Raw genomic sequence first — 19,434 nt, 5'->3', positions numbered from 1 at the left:
GACGAATAGGTTCCAGTTTCCAAAAAATGAGGAATCTATACCCGAGGGTAGGTTCCAAGTTCCAGACGGAACCGAACCGGAACCTGAAACCGCTAGTGCTAATAAGGGTTGGCACCATTGTCCAAAGAACCTCCCTAGCCACTAGTGCTATTAAGGGTTCGTTTGATAACGCTTCTATTCCGAAGAATAATTTCTTTTAGAAATAGTCTCTTTTTATTTCTATTATCCGAAACAATTTCTCAGTAAAAGAACGCGTTAGGTAACTATACAAAATTTATGTTCTCAGAATGGAAAAAGAATAAGAATGAGTATGGTACGATTCACAAATATTTTTGTAATGTAAAATTTCGTTCAATTTTTTCTTATTCTTCCTTATTGCCAATGCCCATTGTTGCTTGCTGTCGCTTAACTGTTGGCCTCATCATGGCTACCTCTGCCGTCGCAGCTTGTTGCCACCAACTGCCGCCGTAGCTTGTTGCCACCGACTGTTGCCATCAATTGGTTGCGGCAACGGTAGTCATCGGCGGTGAGTGATGGCGAGCGGCAATGGCTGTCGGTGGCGAGCAACAACGGTCGATGGTTTGCGGTAGTTGTCGGCGACGGTCGACGATCGGCAGCGATAGTTGGTGACGGTAGGCCGAGGTTGGCTGGCAACGGTTGGCCAATTGGCAGGCAGCGACGGGTGGCGGTCGGTGGTGGTTGACTGGTGACAAGTAGTAGCAAGATTGTGGATGTGAATAATCATGCCTTTTCTCTCTCGCTAGATCAATCATTTTTGGTTAATCTATCCCGTCAACAACACTCTGACTAGTTTGGATTTCTTGTCATAGTCGATTTTATGAGCTTCTTTGATATTGAAGGTTTAGATCATGTCAAAATCTTGGATTGAATATTGGAGGTTTGTCCATTTGTGCATTTCGATTTTAGCAGTGAATCATGATAGATTCTTATAATTTCTGTTTGTGCATTTACATCGATATGATAGTTCCTACAATCAATAAATGAGGTAGAATATGAAAACATCCGCTCTATTATTGCGGTTCACTAATAGTAAAATCCATTAATTTCAATATCAAATTATCTAATCCTATCCTTATTTGAAATTCAGATGACCAAATACAGCCTTATGAAATAATATAACGAACATAACTTTACAATGATCCCAGCATCCCAATCGGTTCATTGTCTTTTAAAAAAAAAGATTTGGCCTTTTATTCTTTATACTCTCACATTTTCTCTAATTAAATTCTCGTTATTTTAATTTATCTACTCAAATTCTTTTACTTTCATGAGTAATTTAATCAATTCCCTCTAACACCAAACCCAACTAATTTTAGTTGACGTGTGTGATACAGATAAAATGTGAATCTCCACGTGGACGTATGTGGAAAAATTTAGCATATGTAGACAGCACGAGTATAATACGGATGAATTTTGGCCAATATAGACTCTCACATGGATATCCACGCTGGAAAAATTTTCTGCGTGTTGCGCTAAGACGTTGTCCAGGGGCCACGTCCATTGGACTTGGGTAGACTGGGCGGTCAAGGATTCGATTAGAAGATTTGTGAAAATTAAAGGATTTAATTTTATAAATAGAAAATATAGAAGTTCAATTGAAAAAAAAAAAAGCGTAAATATTGAAATGAAGAATATTTATGTGCTCTCTCAGTCTCTATATAAACTCCATTTTCGCGCCTGTCTACCCCGTCTCTCTCTTACTTATGAGCTCGATGCAAAGAGCCAATTTTCATACGTAATTACACAAGCGCACATCAGCTACGAAACGCTGTCACCTCCCCGCTCCTCCTCCTCCTCCTCCTCTTCTTCTTCTTCTTCTTCTTCTTCACTTTTGTTTTGAAAACAGAGCAAGAGCAGCGCTAGGGGCAGATACCATCATCATCCATGGATGGAGGAGATACATACAGAGCAGGCAACAGCCTGCGCGCGACCAGCTCCACCACGTGGAGGAACCATGCATCGATAGCGGATGTGTTCTCGAGGTCTTCGCGCGATGAGGATGACGAGGAAGCTCTGAGATGGGCTGCTCTCGAGAAACTCCCACCTTCGAGCGTCTCCAGAAAGGGATTCGACGGCCGGCGGCGGGCTAACCAAATCGATATCTGGAACCTGGGCTTTCATGACAGGAAGAGATTGCTTGAGAGGTTAGTGAGGGTCACTGAGGAGGACAACGAGGGCTTCTTGCTGAAGCTCCGGAACCGCATTGACAGGTACGATCTCTGTTTGCTCTGTCTTTGGAACCTCTGTTTGTGGGTTTTCTGAGTAAAAAAGGAAAATGTTTACCAAATATGCCACGTTTCTTGGCATGGAGTCTGTTAGATTCCGAGAAAATCTTTACCAAGGAAAATCTTATCATGCCCCTGAAAATTTTGTCGTCCAGAATGGTGGGAATCGTTATGAAGATTCATGCATGTTTTGTCTTTTCGCGGTAAAGTTGTCCTCGTACTGTCAAAGATGTAATTAATTAATTTATTATTTATTATTTATTTTAGGCTTGACTAATTGTGGTTTTTGGTGAGTCTGGTCGCAGAGTTGGAATTGATCTTCCTACAATTGAAGTCGGGTCGAGCATTTGAAAGTGGAGGCGAGAGGCTCATGAAGGAAGCGAGCTTGCCCACCGTCATTAATTTCTGCACTAGTATTCTAGAGGTAAGCTAGCAACCACCTAAATATGTGGAATATAAAAGCCAAAATGGCAGCTCCATTTTGTTAGGATCCTAATTCATCGATATGGACTTCAATATGTGATTTTTATGGCCTTGGCTCTCTCACCTCGATAGCTATCCATTGAAGTGTAAAGAGCTCCGATACCATATAAACTACACATGAGCCCACACCATATATGTGAGATCCGAGTCCCATCCCTTACAATTAGGATCATAATGATCAACCATGCTCCGCGATCGCGGCGCATACAAAGGGTTAGCTTTTGTGCTAGCCCTTTAGCTAGTCTCGAGCAAACACTACAATCCTTGTGTCACCACCTGTGCCGCTCAGTTGCAGTGGGAGAGATGACAAATGGCTTTTGTATCCATTGATATTGACTTTAGGAGAATTAGAGCCTAGAAGCTAGCTATTGAAGGAGGATCCTAGCAAAATATAGACCACACATCCAAAGTCCTATATTAGTGAGTCAAACAATTTGCAATAAAGATCATCCAACTAAAATGATATTCAATAAATTGATTGGATGTTCGATTGGCTTCTTCATTTAACCTTTACTTTTCTTTTGTTTCTTTCTACCCTGAAGGGCTTCTTGAATTTTCTGCACATACTTCCTAGTAGAAAGAAGCACTTGACCATCCTTCAAGATGTTAGTGGGATCATCAAACTGGCGGTGAGCAAATCAAACCAACTCAAAAACCAGTTCTTCAAGCCTCCAAATTCAACCTTGAAATAAACTTAATTTTATTTCAGCATGAGTGATTTGGTTCCATCTCCGAGCTAGGTGCTGTATTCAATACATTAGACTTCGTGTAATTAATCAAAGGTCCCAACTAGAAATTGTCACATTCTAGTTGGAAAGAAGTTTTCAACATGTTGATTGGATTACCAATTCAAATTCAATTTGGAACTAATATATTTCCATCTTTCAATGAGAACAAAACCAAATTGAATTGAATTTGGATTTGTCTTTTTTCCTTTATCACAATGGTGGAAAATTAGCTTTACTTTTATTTTTTGGCAAGTTTCTTCTCATTTGGGTGGACAATTTTGTAGGATGACTTTGCTTCTAGGTCCACCTAGTTCAGGAAAGACCACTCTCTTGTTAGCTTTGGCCGGCAAGCTTGATCCTGAACTAAAGGTTAACGCAAGTCACCTTTCATCAAATTTAAGCCCTCCTTTTGTTATACATCAAAATATCATCCAATTATACTGAAAGAGTGAAGATTTTTCCTCAGACGACAGGAAGGGTAACTTACAATGGACATGTCATGAATGAGTTTGTGCCCCAAAGAACCGCGGCTTACATAAGTCAACAGGATCTTCACATAGGAGAAATGACCCGTTAGAAACTTTGGCCTTCTCCCCGCAAGATGTCGTGGGAGTTGGATCACGATACAGTTAGCAAATTCGATACTTTCCTATTTTATGATGTCATATTTGAGTTTGACTTGGACAATTTTTCTTTTTCGAATAAAAAATGTTGATTCCTTTGGCGGCATCTGTAGATATGTTGTCAGAGTTGTCAAGAAGAGAGAAAGCGGCAAATATAAAACCAGATCCTGATGTCGATATCTTCATGAAGGTAATTAAACAAGGAGAGGTTGGAGTTGTTTTTCATTTTTTTCAATTAAAGAAAGGAGATGAATTAAGTAATCCATAAGAAGAAACTAACGATGAAGTAATGGTTTTGAGTCCCGGACTCCGGCAAGCATTTTTTTTATGTTTTTAATTCTTAGACCAACCGGTGTTTGGTTTTTCTAATGCAATGAGTCTAATTCCACAGCAAGACAGTAATAGAAGGTCGGAGGCTAATGTCGTCATTGATTATATCCTCAAGGTAACTATGACAAAAATTACCAAAAAATCATGCATGCACTTGGTAGGTAGCAGAACTTTAATGCATGTGTTTTCTCCACAGATTTTAGGGTTGGAAATATGTGCTGATGCGATGGTTGGAGATGAAATGTTGAGGGGTATTTCCGGAGGACAACGGAAGCGTGTGACCGCAGGTTAGAACTAGAAACATATCAAACTTTAGTAAATGAAAATGTTCAATTCTCGACCTATAATTTCTAGGTGAGATGCTGGTGGGGCCTGCGAGGTATTTTTGATGGATGAGATATCAAGCTGGGCTCGATAGCTCGGCGACATACCAAATTGTCAACTTCCGAAACAATTTATACACATTCTTGATGGAACGGCGATTATCTCTCTCCTCCAACCAGCTCGGAGACTTATGATCTGTTTGATGACATTATTCTCCTATCGATGGTCAAATTGTACCGGGCCCCACGTGAACTCATTCTAGATTTCTTTAAATCCATGGGATTCAAATGCCCTAGGAGGAAGGGTGTTGCTGATTTCTTGCAGGAAGTATGTAAAAATATGAAGATTTTATTTCAACAACTTTTGTGAGATGAAAGATACTCTGTGGGAAGTGTCTTGCAATAACGTATTTTCTACCTTTCGATAGGTAACATCAAGAAAAGATCAGCATCGGTATTAGATGCATAAGATGAGCCTTACACTTTTGTCACGGTTCGGGAATTTGTGGAGGCATTCCAGTCATTTCATGTGGGAAGAAAGCTCGGGATGAACTTTCCACTCCATTTGATAAGAGCAAGAACCACCCAGCCGCTTTGACCAAAAGATTTGGTGTTGGAATGAAGGATTTGCTTAAAGCTTGCATTTTAAGAGAGTGCTTGCTTATGAAAAGGAACTCATTTGTCTACATCTTCAAGGTCTCTCAGGTAAATACCTACTTCATGCTCTTTCAATTCGTTTTAGCCATGAATTGTCGATATACTTAAAGCGCGTGACTTGTTTATTAGCTCATAATTTTGGCGTTTATTTCGGTGACCCTATTCTTACGGACTAAGATGCATCGGGATACCGTAACTGATGGAGGAGTTTACATTGGTGCCTTGTTCTTCACCGTGATCACGATCATGTTCAATGGAATGTCAGAGATTTCAATGACTATAGCCAAGCTCCCAATTTTCTACAAGCAAAGAGACCTCCTCTTCTATCCCACATGGGCATATGCTCCTACCATCCTGGATTCTAAAAATCCCTATCACATTTGTGGAGGTTGCAGCAGGTGTTCATCACCTACTACGTCACTGGATATGATCCAAATGTTGGAAGGTAAGAACTGTGATTATTCTTCAGTGGTAAGATGGAAACTCTAATCTCGTTGTTTTGATTGAGACATTCTACTGTTTATATTGTGTTATAGGTTGTTCAAGCATTATCTTTTGCTTGTGGCCATTAATCAGATGGCCTCTGGATTGTTTCGATTGATCGCGGCACTTGGGAGAAACTTGATCGTTGCCAACACATTCGGGTCATTTGTGCTGCTCACTCGTTGCATTGGGTGGAGTTGTTCTTTCCCGAGGTACTGCGAATACTAGAGTTCAGCTTCTTTTCTTAAGTACTAATCTTGATTTCTTTGAATTGTAGAGGACGTAAAGAAATGGTGGATATGGGGATATTGGACATCTCCTTTAATGTATGGGCAGAACGCCATAGTCGTCAATGAACTTTTAGGATCTAATTGGAATAAGGTAAAGTCTTGTAAATGCTTAATGCCAATATTATGACCTTTCATAGATATAAATCTCTAATTGACTAATTCCTCGTGTTATTCCTTATGATAGATTCCCCCAAATTCAAGTACAAACGAACCCCTAGGAATTCAAGTTTTGAAGTCTCGTGGGTTCTTTACTGAAGCATATTATATTGGATAGGACTTGGGGCATTGTTTGGGTTCATCATCCCTCTTCAACTTTGGGTTTTCGGTGGCTCTCGCTCTTCTTAATCGTAAGTGCTTTTGCTTTTCTTCTTGTTGAAGTTTCTATCAACAAAAGAGCTTGCCAACTCAAGCTTCATGTGAATGCAGCCTTTGGCAAATCCACACAGTAAAATCAGATGATCCTGAGGGCAACAAGAACGTTGATAGAATAGAAGGATCAATTCAGTTGCAATCTCGAGGCTCTAGTCTGAGAAATGGATCTGGTATGAAGCCCTAGTAGTTAATATCTTTTCAGTTTCTATGATTTAGCAGTAGTTAAGACCTCAAAGGGGTGAACAAAAGGCTTTGGTCCATTAGGGGCTCATGTTACTTCTTTGCCTATCTTTTCTATTGGGTCTTGTAGGGAGGTCATCCAAGCCTACACCCCCATGGCCTGAAACAGCTGTTGCCGCCAATACGAAAAGAGGAATGGTGCTCCCATTTGAGCCGCACTCAATTACTTTGATGAAATAACTTATTCAGTTGATATGCCACGGGTAATTATCTTAAGTTATGAAAAATTTGAAGATAATACTTCATTGATATATCATCATGATAAATCATAAGTGTTAAAGCTCAAATGTTCATCCAAAGTATGATTAAGTGTTTGTTCTTATCTTGTTAGGAAATGACGAATCAAGGTGCACCTGAGGATAGATTGGTGCTCTTGAAAGGTGCAAGTGGTTCTTTTAGGCCAGGCGTTCTTACTGCTCTAATGGGCGTTAGCGGTGCTGGTAAAACTACTCTAATGGATGTGTTGGCTGGGAGAAAAACCGGAGGATACATCGAGGGCAACATAACAATTTCTGGGTATCCAAAGAATCAAGATACATTTGCTCAGATTTCTGGATATTGTGAACAAAACGATATCCATTCACCTCATGTTACTGTCTATGAGTCCTTAATTTACTCGGCATGGCTGCGTTTGCCTCCTGGCGTGGACGACCAAACCAGAAGGTTTGCTTCTAATACCACAATATATTTCTACCAGGATTGCCTTCTTAACTTAAAACAAATTGTGGAAGTGCTTGCTGCTTTGTTGGCTCTGTAGTTTAATTGAGGATCAATTTAATTCAAATCACTTATAACGGACAAAAATGTTGTAGCTGTTTGTTGAGGAAGTTATGGAACTTGTGGAGCTAAATCCGCTGAGACAGGCCTTGGTTGGTTTGCCTGGTGTGGATGGTCTATCCATCGAGCAACGCAAAAGGCTGACCATTGCAGTTGAACTAGTCGCAAACCCCTCCATCATTTTCATGGACGAACCTACCTCAGGGCTTGATGCAAGAGCTGCTGCTATTGTCATGAGAACAGTTAGAATACAGTGGACACAGGAGAACAGTCGTATGCACAATTCACCAACCAAGCATTGATATATTTGAAGCTTTCGATGAGGTGAGTTATGTCAGTCAACACATTCAAAATACAAAAAGTCTGTTTGTAGCACACTTAAACTTAGAAGATATTGCATTTTCACTTGCTCGCAGCTTTTCTTAATGAAGCGAGGGGGACAAGAGATATATGTCGGCCCTCTGGGTCGTCATTCTTCTCATCTAATAGAGTACTTTGAGGTACAGAATGTTTCACTCATATAATATGGCTTCAACTGTACTTTTCTTTCCCTACATGAATCACCATGGTATCTTCAAAATGAAGGGAATCCAAGGAGTTAGTAAAATCAAAGATGGCTATAATCCAGCAACTTGGATGCTCGAAGTTACAAGCCCAGCACAAGAACTCACTTTAGGTGTCGATTTTTCTGATCTATACAAGAACTCAGATTTGTACAGGTGGGTTCATCGTATATATAGCCAAAGGTCCATCTTTAAGTCTTGCCATTAACCTGTAAGATGTCGATGGGAAAAAACATTTTTGTGATTTTCAGGAGAAACAAGGCTTTGATTGAAGAGTTGAGCATACCTCCTCCAAATGCTAAGGACCTCTATTTCCCGACTAAGTATTCTCAGTCAACTTTCACCCAATTGATGGCTTGCTTATGGAAGCAACATTGGTCTTACTGGCGGAATCCGCCGTACACGGCTGTTCGGTTCCTCTTCACCATCTCCATTGCCTTAATGTTTGGGACTATGTTTTGGGACCTCGGCTCTAAAACGTAAGTTCTGCCTAGAGTGTCAATATCTGCCTCATTCATTCTCGAAGTTGTGTGTTTCTGAATATTAAGTTCGCAGGACCCGGAGTCAAGATTTGCTCAATGCGATGGGATCGATGTATGCGGCTATTTTCTTCCTTGGAATGCAAAATGCATCTTCTGTGCAACCAGTTGTTGCAGTGGAGAGAACGGTTTTCTATAGAGAGCGAGCTGCAGGGATGTACTCGGCCCTACCATATGCATTAGCACAGGTAAAATTGCTTCCAAATGATTTCGGGTACACTTATTCTAAATGGTGTTATGTATGAATCAATACTAGAAAGTGGCTTATGCGATTCATCTTTATTTTCTAGGTTCTAATTGAAGTTATATGTCCCTAAATGCAAGCTATATCATATGGTATCATAGTTTATGCAATGATTGGATTCAAATGGACCGTTGCAAAATTTTTCTGGTATCTATTCTTCATGTTCTTCACATTGTTGTATTTCACATACTATGGTATGATGGCCGTGGGCATGACCCCAAACCACCACATCGCTTCCATCGTCTCTTTTGCATTCTATGCCATATGGAACCTCTTTTCAGGTTTCGTCGTGCCAAGGACTGTAAGTTCTATAGCAACCTATTGATTTTCATGTATATGCTAATTTTGTTTTCAACATGAACTGTGATGCCTTATTTGTGAACATCCTCATGACTACTTTTTAAACAGAGGATACCTATATGGTGGAGATGGTTCTACTGGGTGTGCCCCGTTTCTTGGACTTTATATGGATTGGTGGTCTCTCAGTTCGGCAATTTGACAACTAGGCTTGAAGACACTGGGGACACAGTGGAAGAATACATGAGAGATTACTTTGGTTATCGACACGGCTTTTTGGGCATGATTGCCGCGGTGATGATAGGATTCACAATGCTTTTCGTGTTCGTTTTCGCCATTTCCATCAAGATACTCAATTTCCAGAGGCGGTAGACTTGAGTATCACCTCAATCGGCAAATCAAATGTGTTTCTCTATTAGAAAATGATATCTACTTACTATAGCAAGTATATGTATTTTTTTGCTTTTCTAGCAACTCTCTACATCTTTTCGATCATATGGATCTTTCTGGGAGACCGATTAAATTGGGAATTATGCTGCAGCGAAACGAACATTCTTATGCAATATTGTCTTCCGTTTGTGTACATGGTCAGCAGATGCTTCAAGCATATGTATTGTTGGGCCTCCACTTAGGCCCAAGAAATTTTGTATGTTCATTTAGGGTGCGCATGGCAATGTTTTTATTAGAGGGAACTATTTCTTTTTAGAAATAGTTCTTTTATGAGTAAAATAAGATGTTTGGTAACTATACAAAATTTACATTCTTGGAATAGAAAAAAATAGAAATGCTTTTGGTACAATTTATGACCGCCACTTGCCGCTATAGGATTGCCGACCGTCATTGCCCACCGCTGCCCCAGGACCGTTGTTCATAGCCCATCGGTTTACTGCCCCCTCCCGCGGCCACTTGTTTGCCTGGCGATTGGCGGCAACGGTCGGCGGCCCTATGGCGGCAAGTGGTGGTCATGTGGTGACGAGCAGTGGTTGATGGCAGCGACAGGCTGCCGGCGATTGGGCAATGGCGATGGCGGTCAGGCGGCGATGACGGCAGTTGGTGGTGGTCGTTGGCTGGTGGATTGTGGGTGACGACGGCGACGATCGTCCCCAGTGGTCGGGCGGCGTCGGAGGTCGGCATTTGCGAAGGTTGGCGATGGTCGGCCGACGATGGCCACGGGCGGCGAGAGGTGGCCGGTGGTTGGTAGGCGGCCGGCGGTAGCCGCAACAAGGAAGAAGAACAAAAGAAAAATAGAAAAGAAAAAAAAGGACTTATTTCTAGAAATTGTTCACGGGAACAAGAAGCTACTTTTTTTATTTCTTGTTTTTGTTCCAAATCTATTCTCTAACCACTTTTCTATTCCGGGGAATAGTAAAATAAGTTGGCGTTACCAAACGGATTTCTATTCTTTTTTTTTTATTCTGGAAAATAAAAGAACATAAATCGGGAGAAATAGAAATGTTATCATGCGGGCCCTTAATAGTAGGCATGGCGAGAGTTTTAGCCTAGTGCTTGACCTAACATATCCAAATCTTCCTATTGACTAGATCTACTCACAACACTCAAAACAAAATTTTACTCATTCTTTAATTGACACGTGTCACTCTTATTATTTTCGGATCACACACATCCCTCTTTTTCTATATGATAAGATTTCTTCAATTATTTTTATTTCTTTTCACTAATAAAATATATGTCCTCTTTACCATAGTTTAGTTTTTTCCTTTTTTCTTTTTTTATGTAATAATAACACCTTTGTTTGAATTCATCAGCATGCGCAAAAATTTCGTTTTTCATGTTACAAGACAATAGAGTTCTACGTAAGAGAAAATCGATAGCAATACATGTATATACAAGAAAGAGATCTATAATGTGCGACATATTATGTAATAGTAATAGTGGGGTGATTGATTTTAGGATGGGTCGTTTCCCACCCATGAATCCAGAACTGGGAACTAGCCTACCAATTCGTGGACCCACTCGAGATCCAGTCAAGTATAATAACCGAATAGGTCCACTAGTTTATTTATTAAGAACAAATCCATATTTATCTGCATTGACACCACAATAAGATTAGGAAACATATTCAAACAAACTATGTTTCACAACTTCTCATGCGTGATTTTTCTCTCTTCATATATATTAGCCAAAGGACAATGGATCTTTCTCTCTTCATATACATTTTGGGCTGTTGGAAATGCACTCGAACCCTCCATCAGTTTCGGTTATGAAAATTGGGGCTTTAGATTTCACAAGGTATTTGGCAAGTACCTCATGATTGTCGTACCAGCAAAGCTATATAACTTTTGAGAAGCTGTTTCACACAGTTTTGGGGTATTTCAATTATAAAATATGTATTACCAAACATAAAAGTTACAACACTTCATAAAATAGTTACGACATAACATAGTTATAGTTTAGCTACAGTTAGACCAAACGAGCTTCTAGAGAGACATGAGAAAGATTGATAAAAAGTTTGAATCTACAATAGAATCATGGTATAAAATGAGAGTTAAGTGGACTCAATTGAATTGCCCATTTGTCTATCTATTAGCGTATAACATATTATTATCATTATATGTTTTTTTTTTATTAATGCAAGAGCATGAGCGTAGAATTTTGGATACCTAGAGATCGGGAGAAGGATATTAGAAGTGTCGAAAGTTGTGTATGGCGCTTACTTTAGTGCTAAACTGGAGAAAAAAAAAGATTAGTTAAATGCTTGTAGTAACAAATTTTGGCCAAAAAATTACATGAATTTTATAATTAAAAATTTAATGTGACTTGGCATTTTTAAAATATGCGTCCATGTGGACTTTTTTTGGCTACTATTCAATGAAGAAGAAGAGAAAATGTTGGCATTTTTTTTTCATCTCTCTCCTCCATTACCCTCGTAAGCTTGCTTTATGCAACAATGGTATTAGCCATCTCCCTCACTGAATGCCTCCGGTCCCTCTTGCTTGAAAAACCTATCAGTCACCGAAATGATTGCACAAATGATCTTGAAATGGCCTCTAGTTCAAATGTTGTAAAAGAAGTTAAGTCAAAATACAACTAGAAAGAAAGTAATTTTATTATTTATTGATTTTGAATCTAAATACGAAAGATTCAAAAAAATGAGATTCTTAATCATTTTTTGTAAAATTTACAATACCAAAGTCAAATTGAAGCTAAAATAAGATGATTTTTGAGTTTTTACATTTAAAAAAAAAATTTGGTCAAAGAGTTAACTAGTAACTTATCATTAAAAGGTTAATTTTATGATCAAAACTTTGATTTTTTTTTTGGGAAAACTATAGTGGTTAAAGTGAAATTATGACCAATTGGAAACTTTTTCAGCAAAAAGCTAAATTTTGACCTAGGGTTTAGTTGATCAAAAAGTCAATTTAAAAATCAACTTTTTGACTTTTGAATTTTTAATGAAAATGATTAGAAAAATATTTACAAATGAAGAGCCAATGAAAAAATAATAATGAAAATTGACATTTTTGATCAAGAAACAAGTTTAGTCGTAGTTGAAAGCCCTAATCTCGAGATTTTACCTTTTTTTGTGATGTATCGATTAAAAATCAGGTATCAACACCTATCATGTAGACCATGAGCCTATCCCTTAAGTGATTGACAGGTGTCCTAAGTGGCCTACTTTTTAGTGTCCCCTCCGTCACTAACTCTCTCTTTACTCTCTTGGTCCTCTTCACTCTCGAGCTTTTGGTGCAAAAGCTTCCTCATTCCTATCCACTTTTCATCGAGTGTATCTTACGTAAAACGATCAGCCATAGACCCCCAATTACTAAATCTAATTCGTCATGAAAAGTACGAAATTCCAGACCAACAATAACACAAAAGTGATGACATTGACGACAAAAACAAGTGCAAGGGACTCCTAAAGTGCACCAAAAAATTGTCCCAAGATGAGTCTGAGTTAGTCTTGAAGTATGCAATCATGAAGATGGAGGTCATGAACGTAGAGGATGAAGAGGAGTCCAACACAGAGACCGAGATATCTCTTTTCCTTGTCCAGAAGGGAATACTTTTGAGTTTTCTCAAAGTTCAAATGAAACCTTTTAGAAACTTGCTCAAATCCAATTATTTAGTCTTATCCAAAAAGATATTTGAACGCATAAAGAAAGATACCAATTAAGGTTTGACTTTCCTTCTTTATGGTCGCACAAAAGGAATTCACTCTTGGCCACACAACAACTTTTTGTGAAAGAGCCACACAAGAGAATAATATAGGACAATGCTAGGCTGACCACACCGTTATTCTCTATGAATAACAGTGCCTTTTCAACAGCATATGATCTTTGAGGGGGATATTAGCAACCTGCTAGCAAATTTAGAAAGAATCTTAGAAAAGTTTTGGACAATATTCTTATTTCAGATAGACGATGAAACTAACAAAAAAGAACTATGCTTGATGCTTGTGAACTTTTTTTAATAGCTTTGTATAACTATGTAAATGTAAAACTTAATTCTTTCATAGTATACTTGTGACCTAGAAAGCACTAATACTTTTCGGGAGCCTTCGTGTCATATTAGACACTTTGATATGTGTTCAACACTCTCCAATACTCTTCGACACTCGGTTAATATGTGTCGAAAAATCCAACACTAGGTTAACTCTCTTGATACTCTCCGACACCTGAGTCGGGAATTTTGACATGCGGGTTCGGAATCCTGACATGTGATTCCGATACGCACGTTTCATGTCATGTGTCATGTGTTGGTATTGATGTTACTTAGCTTGTGACAATATTTTCACATATTATTGATATATGGTAATCCATATATGTATTTCACTAATTTAGTGAGATACCAAAACATTGTCAAACTAGTGAAAAAATTTTGTACGCTACAATGAGTCTTGTTGTGGCATTTGTTGAAAGTAGACATGATATATACTTATCTAGTCAAGATATGTTAAATGGAAATTTGGCTAGCACAATGAAAAAGTTGGGCTATACAAAATTAAAAACAGGGAAGCGAGGCAAAAAATTTAACCAAACAAAATTTAGTATACTATAAATTTTGGTAATTATATTCATTTTATTAAATGATGAATATATTTATTTCACGATTGCAAGTGTCAAAAAATGTTATACATAGTGATGTTGTTAATAGAAATCTTAAATTTATTTGTCTTATAATAAAAATGTTTGAACTAGTCTTTTTACATGGAATTTAAAATATTTCATGTTGATAATGCTTTCAATAAAGCTCTTTTCAATTTAATTAAAAGAATCCCACTAGATTTTTCAAGAAACCTGACAAATAAGTTATCCGGTTCCCTTGAAAAATTTTGTGGATGGGGTGCACCGTTACTCTCCAAGGAGTAACAGTGCCGTCACCCCATCATTATTCAAATATATAATATTTGAAGAAAGCGGCCGGCGGAGCTCTTTCTTTGAACTCACGGAGGAGCTGTGAACACAGTGGATTTTGTATTGTGAGTCATACATCTAAATAGAGTCGTTTTTTTTCCGTAAACACTAGGGTTTTAGATATAATCTAAGATTGGGAAATACATGAGTGTGTGAGCAACTGTAAATTTATAATTCTCTAATTTATTAGTAAATTATTTGTAATTGGCTCTCATCGTGGAGTAAATTTCAACACTTGAACGAAACAAGAAAAATCTATGGTATTCTTTATTGTTTTTCATTTTTTTTTTTGTGATTTCATGTTGACTTAATTGTAAGATCCGATAGTTTCTACATTAATTTTGCAACAAAATGTTTCAAAGTTAATGAAAGAATCGTTTGGATTTGATTTGATTTGGGGCTTCTTTCTACTTGTCCGATTGTTGTTTGGAAATTTTGTTATTGCAATTATGTTTATTGAAAGTAGAAATTGACAAGTGCAACAGGAGGAACAACTTTGGTTTGTGGAGTGTCAAGATGAGTAAATTATTAACAACCCAAAATTTTGCCAAGGCATTGGACGACAGTGCTAAGTTGCTGGAAAAGATGAAAGATGTTAATAAGGATGAGTTGATGGAGAAAGCAAAGAGTATAATCATGTTGAATCTATTAAATTAAAATTTTATAGAAGTGATAAAGGAAAATGATATCCTTGTGTTTTAGGCAAAACTTCAGGCTCTTTATACAACTAAGGGTTTTAATTAATCACATATACATATTGAAGATAATATTTTAGTTTCATTATGTTGGAAGGAAATTCCATCGAAGCCCACCTAGATGAGTTTAATAACTCAAGATGGATCTGAAAAACATTGGTAAGATCCTAGTTGATGAAAACATGGCATTATGTTGTTGGCATCCCTACTAGAGTCATGGGAGCACTTTATTGATTCATTGTTATAGGTACATGCTATGGTTACTTTGGAAGTGGTAAAATCTACCTTGTTCTCTAAGGTGTAGCAAAGAAAGTTGTGAGATTATGGTATGGCATACGACGTAGTGTAGGGACTAGTGAATCGAGGTAGAGATCTATTAGTAGGGGTAAAATAAGATGGAAGTAATGTTATAAATAATCCAAGGGTCAAATGAAGTGCTTTGAGTTTCACAACGAGGGTCATATGAGAAGAGATTGATTGAAATTGAGAAACAAAGATGATAGGCAAAATTCCACAAGTAGCATGGTGAACATAGGCTATTTTGTGTGTGACTACTGGCTTGTTAGGTGATGAATAAATGCTGGATTTAGGGTGTTCTTATGATACGATTTATCAAATTGCAGATGGTGGTGAGTTTTGATTGGGAATAATGCAACATGCAAAGTTTTGGGAATATGCATAGATTGGATTTGAATGCACGATGGCCTAGTACGTACAATGAAAGACATGGGGACATGTGTTGGAGCAAAAAAAGAACCTATTTTTTGGGAGGGGGACCACATGATAACATTAGGTGTAAGCGCATTGAAGGTGAACTGCTAAAGATCTTTGTGTGCTGCGATAATGATGAAGGGGAAGTAAATTCTCTCTATCATGTACTATGAAAAACCATGACAAGAGCTACTACAATTTCATTAGGTGAGTTAGACAAACACTTGACTCAGTTATAACATATACGATTGGGGCACATAAGCAAGGCAGATTCGATGATGTTGAGCAAGAGGGCAATGCTGAAGGGTTAGAATATAGGAAAGTCAAATTTGTGTAATTACTACATTTTTGGGAAACGACACTAGATTAAATTCAGCACAACTATTCATTTGATTAAGCAACCGATTGAATGCATTCATTCAAACAATTGGGAAGCATCTTTGGTTCTTTCAAAAGGAGATGCTTGATATATGACAACGTTCATTAACGACCATTCAAGGAAGGTATGGGTATACTTCGTGAAGTACAAATCTAATGTATTAAATTGATTCAAGAAGTTTAAGGTAGTGATTAAGAAGTAGGCGAATAAACAAACCAAGTGTCATAGAATCGATGATGACATGGAGTTTTGTAGTAAAGATTTTTTTTTGAGCTCTACCATTGAGAGGGCGGGGATATGAGACATTTCACCATACCTAGAACACCACAGCCAAATGACATTGCAGAATGAACAAACAAAAATTCAACTTGAGCAAGCTCAATGCATGTTTTCGCATACAGGTCTAGGCAAGGAATTTTGGGCTATAGTATTGGGATCGTTGCCTTGTTAATCAATCTCTATCGTTTGCTATCATTTGGAAGACTTTGGATTACAAGTATTCGAATGTTCTATGTATGCTTATGTAGGTGATGGTAAGCTTGAGCCGGTGACGAAAAAGTTCATATTTCTAGGTTATGCATGTAGTGTGAAAGTCTATCAGCTGTGATGCATTGAACCTAGATCACTCTATTTTCTAGCTAACAAAAACGTGATCTTTGACAAGAAAGCTATGCTTTGATAGAGGAGTCTTGAGATACCAATGGCAGAGCAAACAAATCACAGTGTTGGTAGTGAGTTGGAGGTTCAAGCGGAGATTCTAGAGACCTTAGAGGCAACGGAGGTTGGGACTACAAATGAGGCTAAAGCTCCTAAAATCAGTGATACAAAATAAATAGTAGACTCAATAGACATTATAGTAGTAGATAGACAAAGAAGGCAAATCAAGCCATCGATAAGTTATAGTTACATAGATAATGCTTATGAATATAAACATGAAAGAGTAAGAGAAGAGAAGAGAAGAGAAATCGAACAACAAAATGTAATCACTATCCACGAAGTTCCATAAAAAAGGAAAATCAAATATATTTCGATGTCCTAAGGCTGAGCCTGAGCCTATTTTTTCTTCCAAGTGGGTGGAAATTGGAAAGCCTTTTTAAATTTGTCAACTCTCAAGAGTTTGCAGAGACTTGATTACGAGTCGGTAAATATGGACGGTGTCGTGGCTTTAATCCTCGGCTTTGGAGGTGGAGGTATGGCTTATATGCGGGAACTTTTGAATAATCTCCCCACTGGTTCTCTAAAATCTTTGTCTATGAGAATTAAATTCTAATTAAAAATCTCTAGTAATTAAACTGGTTGTGCCATCTGAGCAATACAGTCTTGCTTTTTGTCAATTTATTCTCACCGTTGCATGTAGGAGCCGCTTGGTATGAATCATCCGGTTCCAAATTCGTCTCGATATCTTTCGCTTACATCGCATCATGGTTTTCGGAATAAATCGCAATTTAATGGGTGCTCATCATAGTACTCTTGAAACGTGCAGTATATTACCACTAATTATAAAATCAACCATCTCGAATTCATTGTCATTATCATTGCTCCAATAGATTTGCATTTTTCAAATTTCGAATGAGAAAATTAGTCGTAAAATGCACCATCATGAAAATTGTCAAATTATTTTAAGTTACGTTTGGTTGTCTAAATTTTTAGTTGGGATTAGACTGGATATATTCATAGATTTTGTTATATCCTATCTATTATTTAGTGAATTACAGTGATAAATTAATATATATATATATTTATATCCTATCATGTACACTATTTGGTATAAATGACATATCAATATAAATAAATCTAAAAGTTGCGAAAACGGAAATGGTAAAAATTTCTCACGACATTCCTAGCTACTTCATTTTTATTCACTTTTTTTTTTTTTTTTTATGATTCTTTCCTCTCTTTTTTAATTGTTTTCTTTTTATTTCTTTTTCCCTTCCATCATTCTCTAATAAAATTGTATTAAATAATAAATTGTACTAATATAGCTAAAATACTAAAAGACCTAAAATTTGTATTTATTTATATATTTATATTGAATTTATATTATAAGAAAAAAATTAAATCGAGAATATAAATAAAAATAAGATTAAATTATAAATAAATTGTTATTTTTTTTTTGTTATTTTGAATTTATTATATTAGAACTCAAATATTATTTATATCGAAATATAATTTTAACTTTATTAATTTGAGAAGTTTGTTATTTAAAAAATAACTTTTCTATTATGAATACTAAGTTGAACCTCAGGTCCATCTCAAGCTCCACGGGCAAAGGTGGGTCCAAGGGTATTTAGTGCCAAATTCATTTATAATGAGCTATATTTTGTGAAGTTTCACTTTGATTTTCTTGATTTCTTCCCCAAGATTGTACAAGTCATTTTTATGTCAGTCTTTTGTTTTCTTGCCCAAGGACTTCCTAAATCTAAAAGTCTAAGTTTGCCACTGTCTAATAAGTTATTCGTCAATGGACCATAAACCCATCCTGTGTTGTAAACCCCATTGAAAGCCTAATTGAATTCGGATGGTTCGTCGGCCCGATTAAACTGAATCAATTTATCATCTCTTTGCATGCCTTGTACCTCAAAAATGATAATTATCTTTTGAGTCACTTTATTTTTTATAGCAAAAAGTTTAGGCGAAAGAGAGAGGAATTGATACACCTATAACAAATTTACCCTAAATTAATTTTTGATTATCGAAAATTCCAAATTAGTATACATATGACAAATTTACTCATTTTTTTTACTACAAAAAACCTAAAATTGATACGTTTGTAATAAATTTACCCAATATTAGTTTATGTTAAATTGAAATAATACTATGAAAAACAAAAACTAGTACCAAGTTAAATTCCAAACTGATACACTCATCAATTGTTACATATCATTTAACTTAATCATTTGATGGTAAAATTTAATGAAAATTTATTGTAAGTATATTAATTTAGAATTTTTATTTGTTAAAAAAATTAGTTTGAGATAAATTTATCACAGGTGTATTAATTTAGAATTTTTCGTGGCATTAACCCAAAGGAAGATTACTCATTTTCAAGATAAGGGCATGTTGCTGGCTTACTTTGAGG

General features: G+C 37.0%; 1 protein-coding gene across 1 annotated transcript; it reads left to right on the top strand.

Moving 5' to 3' along the window:
• Positions 1 to 1,905: 1,905 nt before the first annotated feature.
• On the top strand, positions 1,906 to 9,567 carry LOC104414189 (pleiotropic drug resistance protein 1). The gene is given in 37 exon segments (XM_039300505.1): positions 1,906 to 2,231; positions 2,552 to 2,626; positions 2,628 to 2,670; positions 3,272 to 3,356; positions 3,738 to 3,826; positions 3,924 to 4,026; positions 4,029 to 4,085; positions 4,194 to 4,270; positions 4,472 to 4,525; positions 4,607 to 4,697; positions 4,765 to 4,854; positions 4,857 to 4,913; positions 4,916 to 5,061; positions 5,162 to 5,198; positions 5,201 to 5,278; positions 5,281 to 5,438; positions 5,520 to 5,735; positions 5,737 to 5,783; positions 5,785 to 5,835; positions 5,927 to 6,049; positions 6,051 to 6,085; positions 6,151 to 6,254; positions 6,348 to 6,510; positions 6,590 to 6,607; positions 6,610 to 6,705; positions 6,846 to 6,938; positions 6,941 to 6,978; positions 7,107 to 7,442; positions 7,588 to 7,795; positions 7,798 to 7,815; positions 7,818 to 7,876; positions 7,969 to 8,052; positions 8,138 to 8,271; positions 8,367 to 8,594; positions 8,671 to 8,842; positions 8,945 to 9,199; positions 9,307 to 9,567. Coding segments are annotated over 37 exon segments (4,305 nt in total).
• Positions 9,568 to 19,434: the final 9,867 nt, after the last annotated feature.

This window comes from Eucalyptus grandis, chromosome 8 (genome assembly GCF_016545825.1).
Source record: "Eucalyptus grandis isolate ANBG69807.140 chromosome 8, ASM1654582v1, whole genome shotgun sequence".
In the NCBI taxonomy this organism is placed as follows: domain Eukaryota; kingdom Viridiplantae; phylum Streptophyta; class Magnoliopsida; order Myrtales; family Myrtaceae; genus Eucalyptus; species Eucalyptus grandis.
The sequence above is the reverse complement of the archived record's forward strand: the minus strand, read 5'-3'. Positions and strand labels throughout refer to the sequence as shown.